Genomic DNA, 16,735 nt, shown 5'->3' with positions numbered 1-16,735 from the left:
TGTAGTGGGGAACTGTGGTGAACTGACCTGAACCCAGTGGTCAAGGTTAGTTATCACTAGTGATAATTCATGGTGATGGTATGAGCCCCTGATGCAGTGTAATGAGATGGGACCTCAGTGGAATTTTCCCCAAAACTCTTGACTCCGGTTTAATCATGAGGAGCCTTCAGACAAACCAAAATTGAGGGACGTTCTACACAATACCTGACCACCGTTCTTAAAGAATGTCATGGTCGCAAAATACCAGGGAAGACTGAGAAACAGTCTCAGATCAGAGGAGTCTGCGGAGACACGACAGCTAAATGCAGTTCGGGATCCTGCCGCGAAACAGGGATGTTAGTGGAAAAAACTGATGACTTGCAGATAAGTCTGTAGTTCGGTTAACAGTGTCGTACCGATGTTAATGTCTTCATTTTCACAGATAAACCAAAGTTATGGAAGATGTCAACATTGGAGAAAGTTGGGTAAAGAGTATGCAGGAGCTCTCTGTACCATCTTTTCTGTAAATCTAACCTTTTTCCAAAACAAGAAGGTACAATGTAAGTTGTACCACCCACATTTTGTGCCGAGAACCGGATGCCAGTTAATGCACCAATAATGAGAATTATGGAACGAGGATTCAGCCACTGGGCTCCATGAGCCTCCTGACATACCTGTTTGTTCCCTGAAATGTGTTTTTTGCTTTGAAAATGAGTTCTGTGAAAAGTTCAACTGATTTTGTTAAATATTGGTTTAAGGTTGGCCCCCTTTACTGCTACAAGCCTGAGTTTGAGAAATGCGTCAGCTTTAGACACGCTGCACCTTCAGGACTGGGAGCTCCCACTTTGTCTTCAGTTTTTATCCTGACGACCTCCTGCGTCAGCTGTTTCTTTTTCACTTTATTCAGATGGTTAAGATTTTTTTTTAAGGTGTGTGTGTGGGGTCAACAGCAATCACTCAGAAATTTCCCAGAATCACATTTTCTAAAATTATAATTTTCAGTTATAATTTGAGGACTAAAGCAGTTTCCTTGAAAATTAATATTCTTCTCAGAGAACATGCTTTTTCTGCTGATGGGGTTTGGAGAGAAGGACTTAATTCTTCAGAAGTCTGAGCCATTAATTTCTTTATTCTAATTGCTTCTCTTGTGGAGGTGGAGGCTCATAGATAACTTCTTTTGGTTTTTGGGTTATAACCCAATTATATCATTATTTACTTTGCTGTTGTTAAGCTGTTTTGAGCAATGCACGTAAGATATCAAGAAGAGGGCTGAATATATTATTTCTCAATAACACTAACAACAATAATATCAATTACAAGGATTAGAGAAAACAAAGACAAAAGTTTCCCCCCAAAAAGGGAAAGAAATGGAGATCAGTTAACAAAGTCCAATTTTTAGTAGTGATATTAATGAAGCTAGCATATTTTTACTCACGCCTAAGATGTTAAGATATAATATAGACTTGGTGAAGTTTTAAAAATGATGCCAGTTTTAATAATTAATAAACTTTATTCCTTACTGCTGATTAGTGCTGACTATTCTTAGATTCCTATTTTAATTGCTTAACGGAAAGTTTTAGAGGAGATAAAAATGATCTTCTACATTTTTCAAAAATGTATCTGTGGAAATGGTTTACCTGAGGAGGCCATTTCACAATTAAGGGGAGAACTTTACAGAAACTAAATTGTAGATGGTACCCGAGAACTTTTCACAGGAATGACTCAATTGTTCTGCTGACCCACCCAGTCCATTGAAGTTATGTTTGTAAACGGAAAAATGTAAGGAGCTGCTAATATTTACATTGCCACATTAATTATATATGGTGCCAATTGTAGTGATTTCTTTGGATATATATTGCTTTAAGATTAAGGTAAATATGTTTTCAAATTTTAGCAATTTCTTTGAATATATCTATATATATTGCTTTAAAGTTAAGGTAAAATATTTAGATAGGTAAGCATAAAAGATTCATCTTGCACACTTGGATAAGATGTAAGACGGCAGATCTTTTGGAATCGGCGACTAAGTGTTTTACTCTCTCTCCCTCACCTCCTCGCATCTGTTCCCTCCCTCTCTTGTGCAGTTCGCTCCTGATGCCAGATGCGATCGTTATTTACAATTTTAGTTTTGAGATATGAACATTTGGAGTTATGTGTCTTTGAAAGAAAATGAAATGTAGGTGGGTATTTTGTACCTTCAAAATAAGAAGCGTGTAGCACTTTCTAAAATGTTGGAAAATTGTGTCAGATTCCAGTTGGTTTCGTGGAGTCGAGCAAGCGCCGCTCACATTCTCTATTGTTGTTGCGGAAAATGAATGGCATCTGACTCGCAGCCTTGGTATCCTGTGTTTTTCTCCTGCACTTGCCCTTGGTGGAAGGAGTAAGGTCAGAAGTGGGGGTCCCGACCCTGCTGACTGTGGGGTGTAGGTGGCTGTAGAACAACTAAGTGACCGTGGTGGTTTTTGTGAAATTCTGTGAAAGAAATAAAACGGGAGCTGCTGTTTTTGCTGCTTCTCTTTTAGCTCTTTTCCTTAGTTCCTCAGAACACAGGTGGAGATAACGTCTTTGTAACTTGAAAAAAGATTACACTTCCTCCCCATCTACCTTCTCCTCACCCCTTATGCGTGTTTTCATAAGATAAAGGAGATAATCCCAGTTATATCAGACAAGAGATCATTGTATTTAAAATAATTTTATAAATTTATTTATTTATTTTTTTATATTTGGCTGAGTTGGGTCTTCGTTGCTGCGCGCGGGCTTTCTCTAATTGCGGTGAGCGGGGGCTCCTATTTCTTGCAGTGCTCTCGGGCTTCTCATTGCGGTGGCTTCTCTTGTTGCGGAGCATGGGCTCTAGGTGCACAGGCTTCAGTAGTTGCAGCATGCAGGCTCAGTAGTTGTGGCTCGCAGGCTGTAGAGTGCAGGCTTAGTAGTTGTGGTGCATGGGCTTAGTTGCTCCGTGGCATGTGGGATCTTCCTGGACCAGGGCTCGAACCTATGTCCCCTGCATTGGCAGGGGGATTCTTAACCACTGCACCACCAGAGAAGTCCCTAAGACAATTTTAAAACAAACATTTTACGCTTGATTATTCCTAAGACTATGTAGTATTTATCAATGAACCAACCATATGTAACATAAATAGAAGTTGTGATTCAAGATTGTGTAATGGCTTTGTCCTACTTGACAAGCAAGAACTTGGGAGATACTTTCCCATGGGAGGGGGTCATTATATAGGAATGGCTGGATATCAGAAGTTATACCCAGTTATACCCAGGTGAACTGCGCTTCCTGCTTAGATGGAGAATGAGAACTTGGAAATGTCATCACTCAGAAATTGGGCATTGAAGTGGGGAGGTATAACTGTGGGATCTGGTTAGTCATCCTAATCTCCATAGAGCATTTGTCATAACTTCTCTGAGTCCCCGTTTCTTTTTTTAGACAGTGAGAGCTTCAGCTGGCTGTTCTCTAGCTTTTTCCTTCCAGCTTTTAAAATTCTGTATCTAAAGTTTTTCATGGCATTCTGAACTGTTGAGGTGGGTTAGGAACAACTGGGGAAATTGGTTGCAATAAGGAGCCTGAATGAGGCTCAGTTTTGCTGATCTTTTTCTTCTTGGATTTCCTGGTCTGCTCCACAAGCAGGTCTGGTAGCTTCAGAGACCTTTGTGCTCTGATGGTCACCTCTGGAAACACCATGGCCTTCATAAGTTGGTGTACCTCCATGTGAGATTTGACCAACCCCTTTTATGCCAGATCCTTTATGTTATAGCCTGATGCGTATCTGTTCCAGGGGTTATTTTTCTTACCTGATATCAAGACTGTTAACAAGGTCAGTTGTAAGTTGTGAGATAAACCTATAATGTCAAGCTTCTGGTTTTGTGAACATGTCAACCTGAAGCATTTGCTGTGCAACAGGAAACTTATTTGCAAAATTAATTTTAGTTCTCAAATGTGTTCTTCCATATTGCAGAGTTCCAACATGATTTTTTTTTTTTTTGGTGTATTTAACATTTTTGAGTGTCCCACTGATCTAAATGTAATTTTATGATCTAGAAGCTATTGAGCATGTACTTATGATACATGCTGGAAAAGGCATGAGTTATAGTTCAGAATTTTTAAGGCCAGAATGAGTTTTGAGAACCGTGTATGGTACCTTTAACATTTCAAAGGAAAAAGAAAACTAAGAAAATTTGATGTGCACGCTAGGAGATTTTACTTTATACATTAATAAAAAAATTTGCTTGGCTAAATTAATGTTTTTCAGCTTTTGTTTTGTTTTTCTTTTTTTACTAATTTCTGTTCAAAACATAAACTCGGTTTAAAAAGAAAATTAAAATAGTTAAAAATAAAATATTTATTACTTATGAAATTTGAGCTAAAGAGGTGCTGTGGTAAATGTTTTGGCATTCAAAATCTTTGGACTTTGACCCTTTTGTTTTTTAATTTTAAACAACTTAAAATGTGTGTAATCAGTGTCTCTTGTTGCAAATTCTACCGCATTTTACTAGACTATATATCTATCATTTATAGATATTTATAGATAAATAAATGATAGATATATAGTCTACTATTAGACAGAATTTTGTTTTGACAAAAAATCTATGGGGCTTCCTTGGTGGCACAGTGGTTGAGAGTCCGCCTGCCGAGGCAGGGGACACGGGTTCGTGCCCCAGTCCGGGAAGATCCCACATGCCGCGGAGCGGCTGGGCCCGTGAGCCATGGCCGCTGAGCCTGCACGTCCGGAGCCTGTGCTCTGCAATGGGAGAGGCCACAACAGTGAGAGGCCCGCGTACAGCAAAAAAAAAAAAAAAAATCTATGAATGTTCGAATCCTCTTTGTCCTGTCATAGTTCTGCTCAGAAGTAGGAACAAATTTTATTTTATTTTATTTTTTATACAGCAGTTCTTATTAGTTATTTGTTTCATACACGTTAGTGTATACATGTCAATCCCAGTCTCACAATTCATCCCACCACCACCCCCCTGCCACTTTCCCCCCTTGGTGTCCGTATGTTTGTAGGAACCAATTTTAAACACACGTTATTTTCTTTATCTCCTCCACCCCTCTCATTAATAATGATTAAGAATGTGGAAGAAGGCAATTATCAAAAACGAAAGTAAGATGTATACATACAGGTACCAGTACTTTAGGGACAGGAATTACCGCTAATATGGAACCGGTTGTTTGACCTCTGATCAACAACGTTAGGCATTGCATGCAGGATATTGGTCACCATGTATTTCGAATAGTGCTTTTTAGTTCATTACAGTTGAAAATAGCCATGTGCCTAAGATAAGTGATGATAATTACTGTGTTTGGAATAAAATCCTGTTTCCTTACTTTGAGAAATGCCTTAATAGGTATGCAATTGGTTTAAACTGATAGGGACTGCCAAACTTTCTGACTTCATTTACAAGTTGGCTATTGAACCTGTGTGTGTGTGTGAATTTATTTATTTATCTCCCCCCTCCCCCCAATTCTTATTTATATCTAGAGGGTGGTTTGAAGGTCAGAAAAGTACATTGACAACAATCCTGTTTACAGACCATTTTATGGTTGTTATCTTTAAGCTTTAGCCTTGGCATTGCTTCCAAGGTCATACTCTGGTATAGCTGTCAGGAGGCACAAAAGACAAACTCTGGCCCAGGGGCAGGAATGGGGCTGCCACACTGAATTGACAATATGACTACTGAAGATTTTAGCAAGCTTCCTGCAATTAAAAAAAAAAATTGTCCTAAGCCATAATTACTCATTTCACTTCAGCCTCATAATTTCAGGTTAGACATCCTGAAAATGGTTTTCCTTTGTTTTTTGTCTGTCTTTTCTTGTGGAAATGATAAAGTGGAAGATTGAATTCTCTTTGACCACAATTGCAGAGTTGAAAAATATTGTAAATTTAAAACCTTAAAACCACATAGGAATATTCGAAACCATAGGTTGCATAGAGGGTGCAAAAATGACATCTATATGCATCGGGTGTTTGGTGTTTCAAAATATGGCACAATTCCTAGTGATTTTTTAAAAGATGTTTGGAATTTTTACATTGAGATAACGTGCAAATATAGTTGGGTTTCCTCTGCTAACAGAAAAATATCCATTACTTCTATGATGTTTATGAAATATTCCTGTATTTCTGCAGTAGGGATGTAGGTTTGCCAGGAAATCTGACCATCAGCTAAATAGCTGTTTCTGAGAGATAAAACCTTGGAGCTGCAGCTTACTATGCCAGGAATAAGCCTCTATCCCAAGGCCTTGGGTGGGTTCTGTGTTATTTCTTTTTATTGGCTCAGGGAGGGGGCAGAAAGGACAGTCACTTTCCCTACCCTGGAAGAGATTTACTCCATAACCAAGCTATGGCTACCCTGGAGCAGCAAATTAATATGCATTTCTCAGCCTGGGTGGCTTTTTGACACCTGATGATATGGCAGTACATTTAGATGATAAGGAAAATGCCTGCTCACAGCAAGGAGCATCTGTTTTTTTTCTGGCAAGAGGAAAAGTTTTCCACCCAGTGCAAAAGCTTGAGTGGATGTTTGGGCCAGTCTCTTAAGGAGAGGATTAAAGTTATAATTTTTTAAAAAAGAGAGTAATTCATTATGGTATTTTTCTTATATAATCTTTTAGATGTAAAGTAGTAGCTTTAATGATTTTTTATTGTTAGCAAATTCAGTCATTTTTAGGGTTTTCTGTATTGGTCCTACTGCTAGATTTTTATAAGTCTAAAGAAAAAGATTTCTTTCTTTCTTTTTAAAGTTTGCCAGTATACAGAATGGAGACATTAATTTGATCATAGAATAAAATAGATTTAAAATCCCATTCTCCAATTTATTATAAATTCAACTCTAACTTGTGAAAATATTAATGACGAAAACATTTGTTGGTTTATTTTTTTCTTCAGGTTATGAAATAGTTTTGCAAATACATTTAACAAACATTTTGACTTTTTTGTAGTTGACTATAGTTTGGTCCATGAAAAATGTAGTCTTGCATAGACATAGTTAAAAGTACCATAATTTTAGAAAAAAAGAAGAAAAAGAAAAAGAAAAAAAAGAGAAAAAAAAAGTACCATAATTTTAAAATCATTTACACTGGAAAAAGTATTTTCAAATTGAAAATAGAATGCATTGTATCCATTTCAGTTGAAAACAGTGACTATCCATGCATATATTGTAGAAAATACAATGTAAGTAGAAAATACATTGTATGTTATTAGATTTATGGATGTGCTCACATCACAGATACTAATCACAGATTTATAGGACTATACTCTGTGTGTGCACTTGATCCAAACTTCAGACAGGATTTTGAGGACGAACATTGCTGAAATCCTAGTAGCACCTGCATGGTGCTGTCGACAAAAATAACAGATGTGTTGCATAATGATTAGTAATATATTTTAGAAATTCTTCACTTACCTGGTAATGACTAAGGTGACTGTAACTGGACTTTTTATACATCATAAATCAATTAATATATGCATTTATTATTGACTTTATCATATCAACATTGAATTAGAATTTTTTTTGTTATGGGGGTATGTTTTATTTTTCTTACCAATTAAATACTCAACGTTGATTCTACGAATATAAAATTGTAGAATTTTTCAGATGGAGTTCAAAAGGACAGATCTTCTGATTTTTTTTTTAGCCCTATCTGCCTTAATATGATTACTTTGTGGTGGCCTGCTGCATGAATTACATGTCATAATTGACATAGAGAAATGCCACACTACTTTTTAGATGCAATTGGAAATAATCACATTTTCCCACAGACACTGTATACTGTAGGTGTGACATTAGATTGAAATAGGCGTCTAACAGTGATATACATCTTTCTGTATAAATTTAAAAGTACAGTCATTGTATTTCAGTGAAAGTGCATTTCCACTGAAGTTTGTTGTGATACCTGATTAAAGCATTTCCTTATTGATTTGATTTTTAAAACAACAGATAGAAATGTTCCTTTAAAATTCTGGGATTTTGAAATCTTGTGAAAGTAGGAAACATAGTAAGTATTCCAGAAAAAGCCGTCCACGTAGGTGCAGGCCACTGAGCTAAGTGCTAGAGCTTAAAGGTGACTGGCGATCTTCTGCCTAGGTGTCAGTGTGATCATGGAAATAGCAATCTTAAAAATTAACTAAATTATAAGTTAGAACTATAATTAGGAGTAAAATCGGAATTTAGTAGTTCAGAAAGCATGACATTATCTGTTCTGTTGAGAGTCGGGAAATGCTTCTTAGGGAAGGCAGCTTGGGAACTGGACCTTGAAGAGCAGTGAGTATTTTCACAGAAGAAATACTGCTGGGAGTCTGGGCTCAGGAAAATCCTGACGGAGGTGAGGATTCCTGTGACACCACGGGTCCTCATGTTTGTTCCAGGTGTGACGTGACCTAATGGGCATTTTAGAAGAATTCTCTTTGGAGCGTTGTTGGAGAGGAGGTTTGAGCCAGCCTCCAACTAGAAGGCTGCTGTAATGGTTCAGAAGAGAGGCACGTCGATCCTGAACTAGGGTGATGGCCAAAGGGTAAGATCTTGGCCATGAGCTTTGGATTAACGAGACTGTGGAGATTAGGTACATACCTTTGGGACATCCTGTTGGAAATTTAGATCATGAATTCAGAAAATCAGTTTAGTGTTGGTGACCTGTGCGTAGAAGTTGTCAGAGAGGAGGTTTTGAACTTGTACCTTTTTGAGCTTGTTCAGGGAGACGGTAGTGAGTGGTCCATAGTAAGAGCCCGCAGGGGCCATTTAAGGGAAGACGAATAATGATGGAGATCCAAAAGGAATCAAAAGGAAGTACCAGGAGCTTTTTGAATTCTAGACATCAGGAAAAGAGAGTTTTGTGGCCTCTGGTCTCTTTACTTTAAAGATATATTTTTCCCTTTGCAAGTGGTATTTTGTCACTATGCATACATCCGGTTCATTATCAACTTTTCACCTAATGGTTTTAGCATCCACTGATTATCTTTGCCTGAATGAATGATTTCATTAGGAGTTGAAAACGGTGATTTTTCTAATACTATTAATTGTTCTACTTCCATACCTCGGCATTTTCCTGAAAAGACAAGCTTTCCCCTTTGACTGGCACTATTGGTTTCTCTGAAATACAGTTCCTACTAAAAAGGCAGGATAGATTTTTAATGCTTTCTGTTTGATTATTCATTTTCAAAGTAAAGAGTTGGTATAATAATCACCTCTAATGGTGGGAAAAGAATATAAAAACCAGGTCCCTAGCCAGTGGTAGGACCCTGCACGATCCTTGACGTAAGAACTGTGCTTGTGTTTCGCCACACTTCCAATTCTTTCTCTCTTCGTGGACGTTTAAGGTTCTGTCATTAATAAGTTTATCTGCCCCTTATGATTTATTTGAATTTCTGGTCAGTAAGTTTAGGGACAACCATGTGAAACAGATAGTTTCGCTTTGTTCTGAAGTTACTATGCTCAAGTTTTAAGGAAGGGCTCTTAGTATTTTGAGATACAGTGAACTTTGGTTTCTTCATTTGCTTCATTCTTTTCTTTCGACTTTGTCTATGTCTTCTGCTTAGTTTACCATTTCCACGTTCCTGTATCAAGGTCACTACCTCATCCCTGGGTGTGGAGCAGCAGCCTAATCTTACCAGCATCTTCCTTTTACTTGTGGTTATGCCCCATCACAGCTTTCTTTCTTTCTTTCTTTTTTTTTTTTAAATAACTTTATTTATTTTATTTATTTTTGGCTGTGTTGGGTCTTCGTTGCTGCGCGCAGGCTTTCTCTAGTTGCGGCGAGCAGGGGCTGCTCTTCGTTGTGGTGCACAGGCTTCTCATTGCGGTGGCTTCTCTTGTTGCGGAGCACGGGCTCTAGGCACACGGGCTTCAGTAGTTGTGGCTTGCGGGCTCTAGAGCGCAGGCTCAGTAGTTGTGGCGCACGGTCTTAGTTGCTTCGTGACGTGTGGGATCTTCCCGGACCAGGGCTCGAACCTGTGTCCCCTGCATTGGCAGATGGATTCTTAACCACTGTGCCACCAGGGAAGCCCCATCACAGCTTTCTTGAGCCATAGTGACCAAAAAGGTACAGAGTTTTACTAGTAAAAAGTACTTGCTGCTAATGGTTAATTCTCCTATCGAGTTTTTAAAGTTTATTTTCTGTAGTTTGATTTTTAAAAAATTACAAAGTTTCATGCCAAAAGTATACTGGTAAATCTTTATAGGTTAAAAAGAATTCTTTTTCATATGTCACAGCATTGGCATAGGTCCAGGAAAATCAATTCTTTTTTTTTTTGGTACGCGGGCCTCTCACTGTTGTGGCCTCTACCGTTGAGGAGCACAGGCTCAGAGGCCATGGCTCATGGGCCCAGCCATTCTGTGGCATGTGGGATCTTCCCAGACCAGGGCACGAACCCATGTCCCCTGCATCGGCAGGCGGATTCTCAACCGCTGTGCCACCAGGGAAGCCCAATCAATTCATTTTTAAGTTTTATTCTCTGATGAAACAGAAAGCAGTATCCTGGTCTATTGCTAAGGTCTATACAATGCAAATCTATTATATTACACTTTTTTGTTTCTATGTGTGTGCTGACTGGTCATATGGTTTAAGTAATAAAGAATAAGGATCAATCATGTATATGATGATATTTACAACCACGCTACCCTTGGCAAAGTTTTTAAGGAAAACATTTGGGTACTTAAAGTGGGCACTGATGTAAGTGGATTAAAGTGAGGTTAACATTTTAAATTTATTCTTGTAGGAGATATTTGGATTTAGTTATTAAACTAAAATGTTCGACTTTCCTACCTTATCCTAGCCTTCTCATTTCTTTTCAGAACATTGAAATTAAGTTTTGCAGCTCTAAAGCCAAAGCAAGTTGTTATAAATTATTATTTGAAAGAGATACCTTGGTTGCTCTGGGGTGTATTAAATAAATATTTATCAGTTGACTAGGTTTTTATGTAAAGACATCACTCGTCATAAGCATGTCGGGGTGAACAACTATGTGTCTCTTATGTACCATGTATTGGGATAGACGAATTTTTTTCTCTACTTGATATTTGAATTAATGTTTACAACTAGCTTGTGAAGGAGGCAACAGAAGAACCCAGAGTCTTCAATCTCTTGCCCAAAGTCACAGAACTGCGAGGATCTAAATAAAGAGCAAATTCATTTGTCTTCCCTGTTTTAAACATTTTTGGTGAATTATAGAAAATATCTCACAGTATTATTCTAAGATTGGAAGGAAGAAGAAAAGAGAAAATGCCGTGATTGAGTGATGATTAAAGGCTGGTATAGAAGTATTTTCCATTTTCTGGTGCATGGCCTTGGCTTGGGAATGTTGATCCGAGAGGAGGGCAGAGTGTGTTCTTCTGTCTATTGTGGGCCTGTGTGTGTGGCTACAGCCCTCAGACTCCCTTATCCCAGGCAGGTGACTGCATTTCTGAGGTCTAACCTGGAGGAAATGTCCTCAGTCAGCTTTTTGGTATAGACATGGGAAAAACATTTTAAATATGTAGAATCATTTTTCTGCTACTTTTGAAAAACCAGGTGCATCATTAATTTGCAAGATCTGGTTTTTTACAAGACACCTTTTTGTTTCTTTTTGAATAGAAAGATGAAAACTACAGAAGCCTCCCACGGGACACTAGTAACTGGTCTAACCAATTTCAGAGAGACAATGCTCGCTCATCTCTGAGTGCCAGTCACCCAATGGTGGACAAGTGGCTGGAGAAGCAAGAACAGGTAACACAAACGAATCCTTCTACATGCGTCGGTGGTGTAACTTCCTAGCCCATCCCCCAGACGTTGCCCTCCATCACAGTGATGACTGGAGATAAGTGATTCTGCCAGACAGTAGTTAAGGACCAGGCTCTGTATCAGAGTGTGCGTAACATAAGTGTAGACTATTTCGGTGGTGGTTCCTGATCAAAGATTTCTCATAAGCAGGTGCTGTAGGTTCTCAAGTATCACCACCGTAGAGCTTGTTAGGCTGTGAGGCACAGATATTTGGTGTGAATAATGTGGTTTATAGGTAGACGTTCAAGACCACCCATGGGCTCTCCTCTCGACTGAGAGGCAATTACGTCAAAGGATCTGAAGAGGCAAAATAAATTTTCTGTTATCCCTGACTTCACTTTATGGGAAAAATATAAGCTGTGGTGTTGTTTCAGCATTTAGACTATCTTGTCAGGTCTGGGGACTTGTCCTTTCATAAATGTCAAGGACCTGTTGTAGGTGTCTACGTTTTCAGAGTAGCTTAGTTCACTCTGTGGGGCAGTCACCTCCAATTCATGAAATCAGAATTGTTACCACTCAGTATACATAGTGGCTGGGGAAGAGGACTGTTTGCAACAAAACTGTTGGTATGAAGACTAAGAATTTATCTGGTAAGTTTTGATGTTTAAAAAATTCTTGCAATGTTGTTTTTTTAAAGTGTTAATTGTTTATTGTTAGTCACAGTGTTTCTCTGTAGTGGGAACGCCAGTGTTTTCTTTGTAGTTTTATTAGTTTTGATATCAAAGATGCACTTATTTGGTTCCTTCGTCATCTATATTCTTTAAAAAGTTCATATGGATCACAAACTAGGTGAGTACTCGGTGACAGAATGTTTTGTTGTGTATCAGTTTCAATAATTTCTAAAATTATTGATGATTCGGTTGCCTAGATACTGGAATAGCTGTTTTTCAATTTAGATTAATGATATCAGTGGAAAGAAACCCTAAGTATTTTGCTGAATTCATCTCAGTCTATGTTTTACAGCATAAACCTCCTAAAATAGTTCTGTGTATGTGGGGTGTTTGATTATGAAACAATAAAAAAGGACAGTTTGCCTTTGGTACCTGTGATGGAATGATTTTTATCCTGTAGTAAGGAGTATAAAACTTTGTGTGCTGGAAATAATTTTAATATATATTTTTTGATGTGGACCATTTTTAAAGTCATTATTTAATTTGTTACAATATTGCTTCTGTTTTATGTTTTGGTTTTTTGACTGCAAGGCATGTAGGACCCCAGCTTCCTGACCAGGGATCAAACCCGCACCTCCTGCACTGGAAGGCGAAGTCTTAACCAGTGGACTGCCAGGGAAGTCCCTGGAAATGATTTTAAATAGTTTAAAAACCATGGAAGTTCTACTTAGGAAAAACAAGTGATAAAAACAAGTGAAAACCCAGTGATAATGAAATAGTAACACTAATTAGTTTAAAATCTGTATTGTTTTGAGAAAATTATCACTTTGAAGTAACTTTTTAGGATTGAGATAGTTCACCTCGGGCCTGGGGTCAGACTGGCTGCTATCGGCTCTTCACCACGTGTGGGGTTTGGGCACTTGCTCACCTTGTCTGCCCCTCAGTTTATTCACACAGTGGACATACCGGATGTGGTAATCATAGAGCTGGCCTCATTGGTGATATAATACCTGCTGAGGGCTTAGATTCATGCCCGGTACCCAGACAAATTCAGTGTGTCTTAGTATATTTGTTGGAAAAACATTGTGTGCTAATACAGAACATCTAGATTGCATGATAAGGAACTACTCCTTGCTCCTTTAACAAGAAGTCAGGGGGAAGCGAGGGTAGGGGTTCATTTCTGGCCCAGTGGTCTTCCTGAGGGTCAAGGTTCCCCAGCTTCTCCCGGAGCCCCGCAGGCTTGGCTAGTCCTTTCCTGCTGGGTCCAGACCATCACATCCTTGCAGAGGTAGGGGGCCGGGCCCTTCTCTTCACTGTGGCCCATTTGAAAGCAGATAAGCTTTTCCTGTCACCTCCCCCTTCCCCCGCCCACCAGATGCCCTTTGTGTTTTGTTGTCCAGAATCTCATGACTTGCCTACCCGTTTTGAAATCAAAGTCAGTACAAGTACCTGTGTTGGTTTAGACTAATTGCGTTTGACCTCCTGGTGCTGGGGGTGGAAATGGGGGTTTACCTTCCCAGAAACACAATTGCTCATCACTAAACACAGTCAGGGCTCCATTCAAGCTAAAGATGCTGAATCTGACCATTTTTATTGCAAGATTAGGAGAAAAAAATTGGCAGCCCAGAGTTTCTAAAATATGATACATTTAATTATTTCTGAAAATATAACTTTGGGCTTCCCTGGTGGCGCAGTGGTTGAGAGTCCGCCTGCCGATGCAGAGGATGCAGTTCGTGCCCCGGTCCGGGAAGATCTCACATGCCGCGGAGCGGCTGGGCCCGTGAGCCATGGCCACTGAGCCTGCGCGTCCGGAGCCTGTGCTCCGCAACGGAAGAGGCCACAACAGTGAGAGGCCCGCGTACTGCAAAAAAAAAAAAAAAAAAAAAAAAAAAAAAAATATATATATATATATATATATATAAAACTTTGTCTTACTATTGCGGTTGTAGGCCTGTTTTTAAGGAAGTAGTATAGATTTTCTTTGTAATTTTGGGGTTTCTTTTTAAGCAAAAGGGATGCATTGAGACACAAACAACTTTTTTTTTTCCCCAAAACTAAGCCTTGATTGCCTTTTGTTGAAGTTATTTGAAGTTTTTGTTCCATGATAAGAAAGTTAAAAAAGAAAAAAAAAAGTGCTTTCTTAATATGTGTAGCCACTGTAAATGACATTAGCTTATTGACTCCTGAGCCTGCAGTCATCTTCTTCCTTGGCTTCAGTTTAAGAAATGCCGATCCATTCATTAAATTTAATGATTTACCATCAGCAGGATAATTAACTAGCCTGAAGTCTATTTAACTGGACAGGAACAGCAAAAACAAAACAAAACCCGTATTAAAACTTTGGCCAAAAGTAAGCACAATTGTTTGGGCAGAAGAGTACAAATAGGTTATGCTGGATACACTGGAAATCTAGTCCAGCCATTCTCATTTAATTGTGGATTTATTCATTTAACTGTTCCCATGAGTCATTTGACTTTAATGGCCTGATGTCTCTTCTGTGTGTGTTTTTTTTTTTTTTTGCCATTAAAAGTATAGTAAAGGAGTGGCATCATGTAGATAAAAGAATATTTCATATGGTTAAAAAAAAAAAATCAGCCCTTGCCTTTATGCTTTGGGATCACCGGAGTGGAACTGATGTCTTCTTTTAGTTATGCCATCTGGACTGAAGAGGTCAAGAGAGTTCTAGATTGTATATGCCTCCAGTGGTTTTGTTTTTGCTCTATTTCCTACTAGAGTGCTTGTTTCTCATTATCTCTGTTTTTTGAAGGCGATTATGACCACATCAGCTTTGCCAGTGGGAATAAACAGTAGGGATGAAAAGGACAAAGGAGGGTGTGTGCTGAGCTAGCAGGCACCTCTGGAAGCTGAGGTGCTTTCTCTTTTGGGATTGATAAGGGGAGGATTGAATCTTCCTTCCCTCTGTTAGAGTGTTGGTAAGTTTACCTCTGTCTCTAAAGGTAGGTGGTGTATCTGAACTCTGAACTCTCACCCAGGAAGCACTTGGAGTCAAAGTCAACATGATTCCAGAATCATGACTGACTCACCTTGCTCAGATTTGCCTGTAGCGGCATCCTACGTCAGGGTCATCTCAGAAGGTAGAGGACTGAGCATCTTTCAAAGACATCCTTTTCTTACCTCAGTCTCTTGACTTCCTTCTCCTGGGAGCTCTCAGAGGAAGCACAAAGGATTTGAAAACTAAATGGCTTTCTGTCATGTTGCCTTAAAAATGTTCTCCTGCTTCCGAAATTTTGACTATGAGACCCAAGAAACAAAAAACATAGCAAACCGCCCTCAGTTTTTTTTCTTTTTTTGTAATTAATTAATTAATTTTTGGCTGCGTTGGGTCTTCGTTGCTGCGCGTGGTCTTTCTCTAGTTGCAGTGTGTGGGCTTCTCACTGCGGTGGGTTCTCCTGTTGCGGAGCACGGGCTCTAGGCACGTGGGCTTCAGTGGTTGTGGCACACAGGCTCAGTAGTTGTGGCGCGCGGGCTTAGTTGCTCCGCAGCACGCGGGATCTTTCCGGACCAGGGCTCGAACCCGTGTCCCCTGCATTGGCAGGCGGATTCCTAACCACTGCGTCACCAGGGAAGCCTCCCCAGTTTTGATGTATGACAATGCTTTAAGAAATCTGAATTCCTTTTAACGATTACCATTTCCTTGACTCTGCATGGAGTATAATTTAATATTGGCAGAAAATAGATCATAAGCTGCCTTTGTTCTTCTATCCCCACCGTTTATTGCAACTAATAAATTCCACAGAAGAGGAGGCAGGAACTTTACAATACATGATTGGGAGAATTTGGGACCAGAATGTAGAGGGACCTGAAGGGAAATTTAAGCTAATTGGGAGCCTGCCATTTTCACTACCTTGTCTGGGTGAACAGGCCTGAAGCCAATTAACAGAAAACCCTAGGAGGTGGAAGGCACATTCCAGCCACCACTTACGCTCTGTTACAGGGGATGACTGCCCTGACCTTTAGAGAAAAGTCCATGCTTTAAGGTTCTTTCCATCAAGCAAAAACTGCATCTAATAGGCAGATTATACTGAGGGAGGCAGACTCAGGGAAAGACCTTAAATGTGTGGTGATCACGAGGTTTAGGTTTGACATTGAATGGGCCGTCCCCTCCCCTTTGGAGCCTGTGAGGCCATGAATTTTAGAAGCACTGAACTGCCTTTTTCCTTCTTCTTTTGTGTACTTTTGTCACTGTCTCCAGCCACGATGCTTTTGCTCCAGGCTTTTTCACGCAGACAGAACATTTCTGAATTTTCATCACTTATTCCTTCTGAAATGAATGTGGCTAATCCAGGGATAGGTCTGTTTTTACATCAGCTTGTATTTGTTGACTCCTAGAGATTATAATTAGAAAATAGCTGATGGTTAAATAGAA

At 39.3% G+C, this 16,735-nt stretch overlaps 1 protein-coding gene across 26 annotated transcripts in view; it reads left to right on the top strand.

Annotated features, from left to right (window-relative positions):
• Positions 1-16,735, top strand: part of PARD3 (par-3 family cell polarity regulator) — a 677,665-nt gene that overhangs the window by 287,861 nt on the left and 373,069 nt on the right. For 20 of the 26 annotated variants that reach the window (XM_049705522.1, XM_033439327.2, XM_049705520.1 and 17 more), the window contains exon 5: positions 11,552-11,683. The exons of the other annotated variants lie outside the window; for them this stretch is intronic. In XM_049705522.1, the coding sequence (XP_049561479.1) occupies positions 11,552-11,683 (132 nt within the window). The remainder of the gene's footprint in view (positions 1-11,551; positions 11,684-16,735) is intronic. 26 annotated transcript variants of the gene reach the window in all.

Source organism: Orcinus orca, chromosome 2, assembly GCF_937001465.1.
Source record: "Orcinus orca chromosome 2, mOrcOrc1.1, whole genome shotgun sequence".
In the NCBI taxonomy this organism is placed as follows: domain Eukaryota; kingdom Metazoa; phylum Chordata; class Mammalia; order Artiodactyla; family Delphinidae; genus Orcinus; species Orcinus orca.
This window is presented reverse-complemented; position numbering and strand designations above follow the sequence as displayed.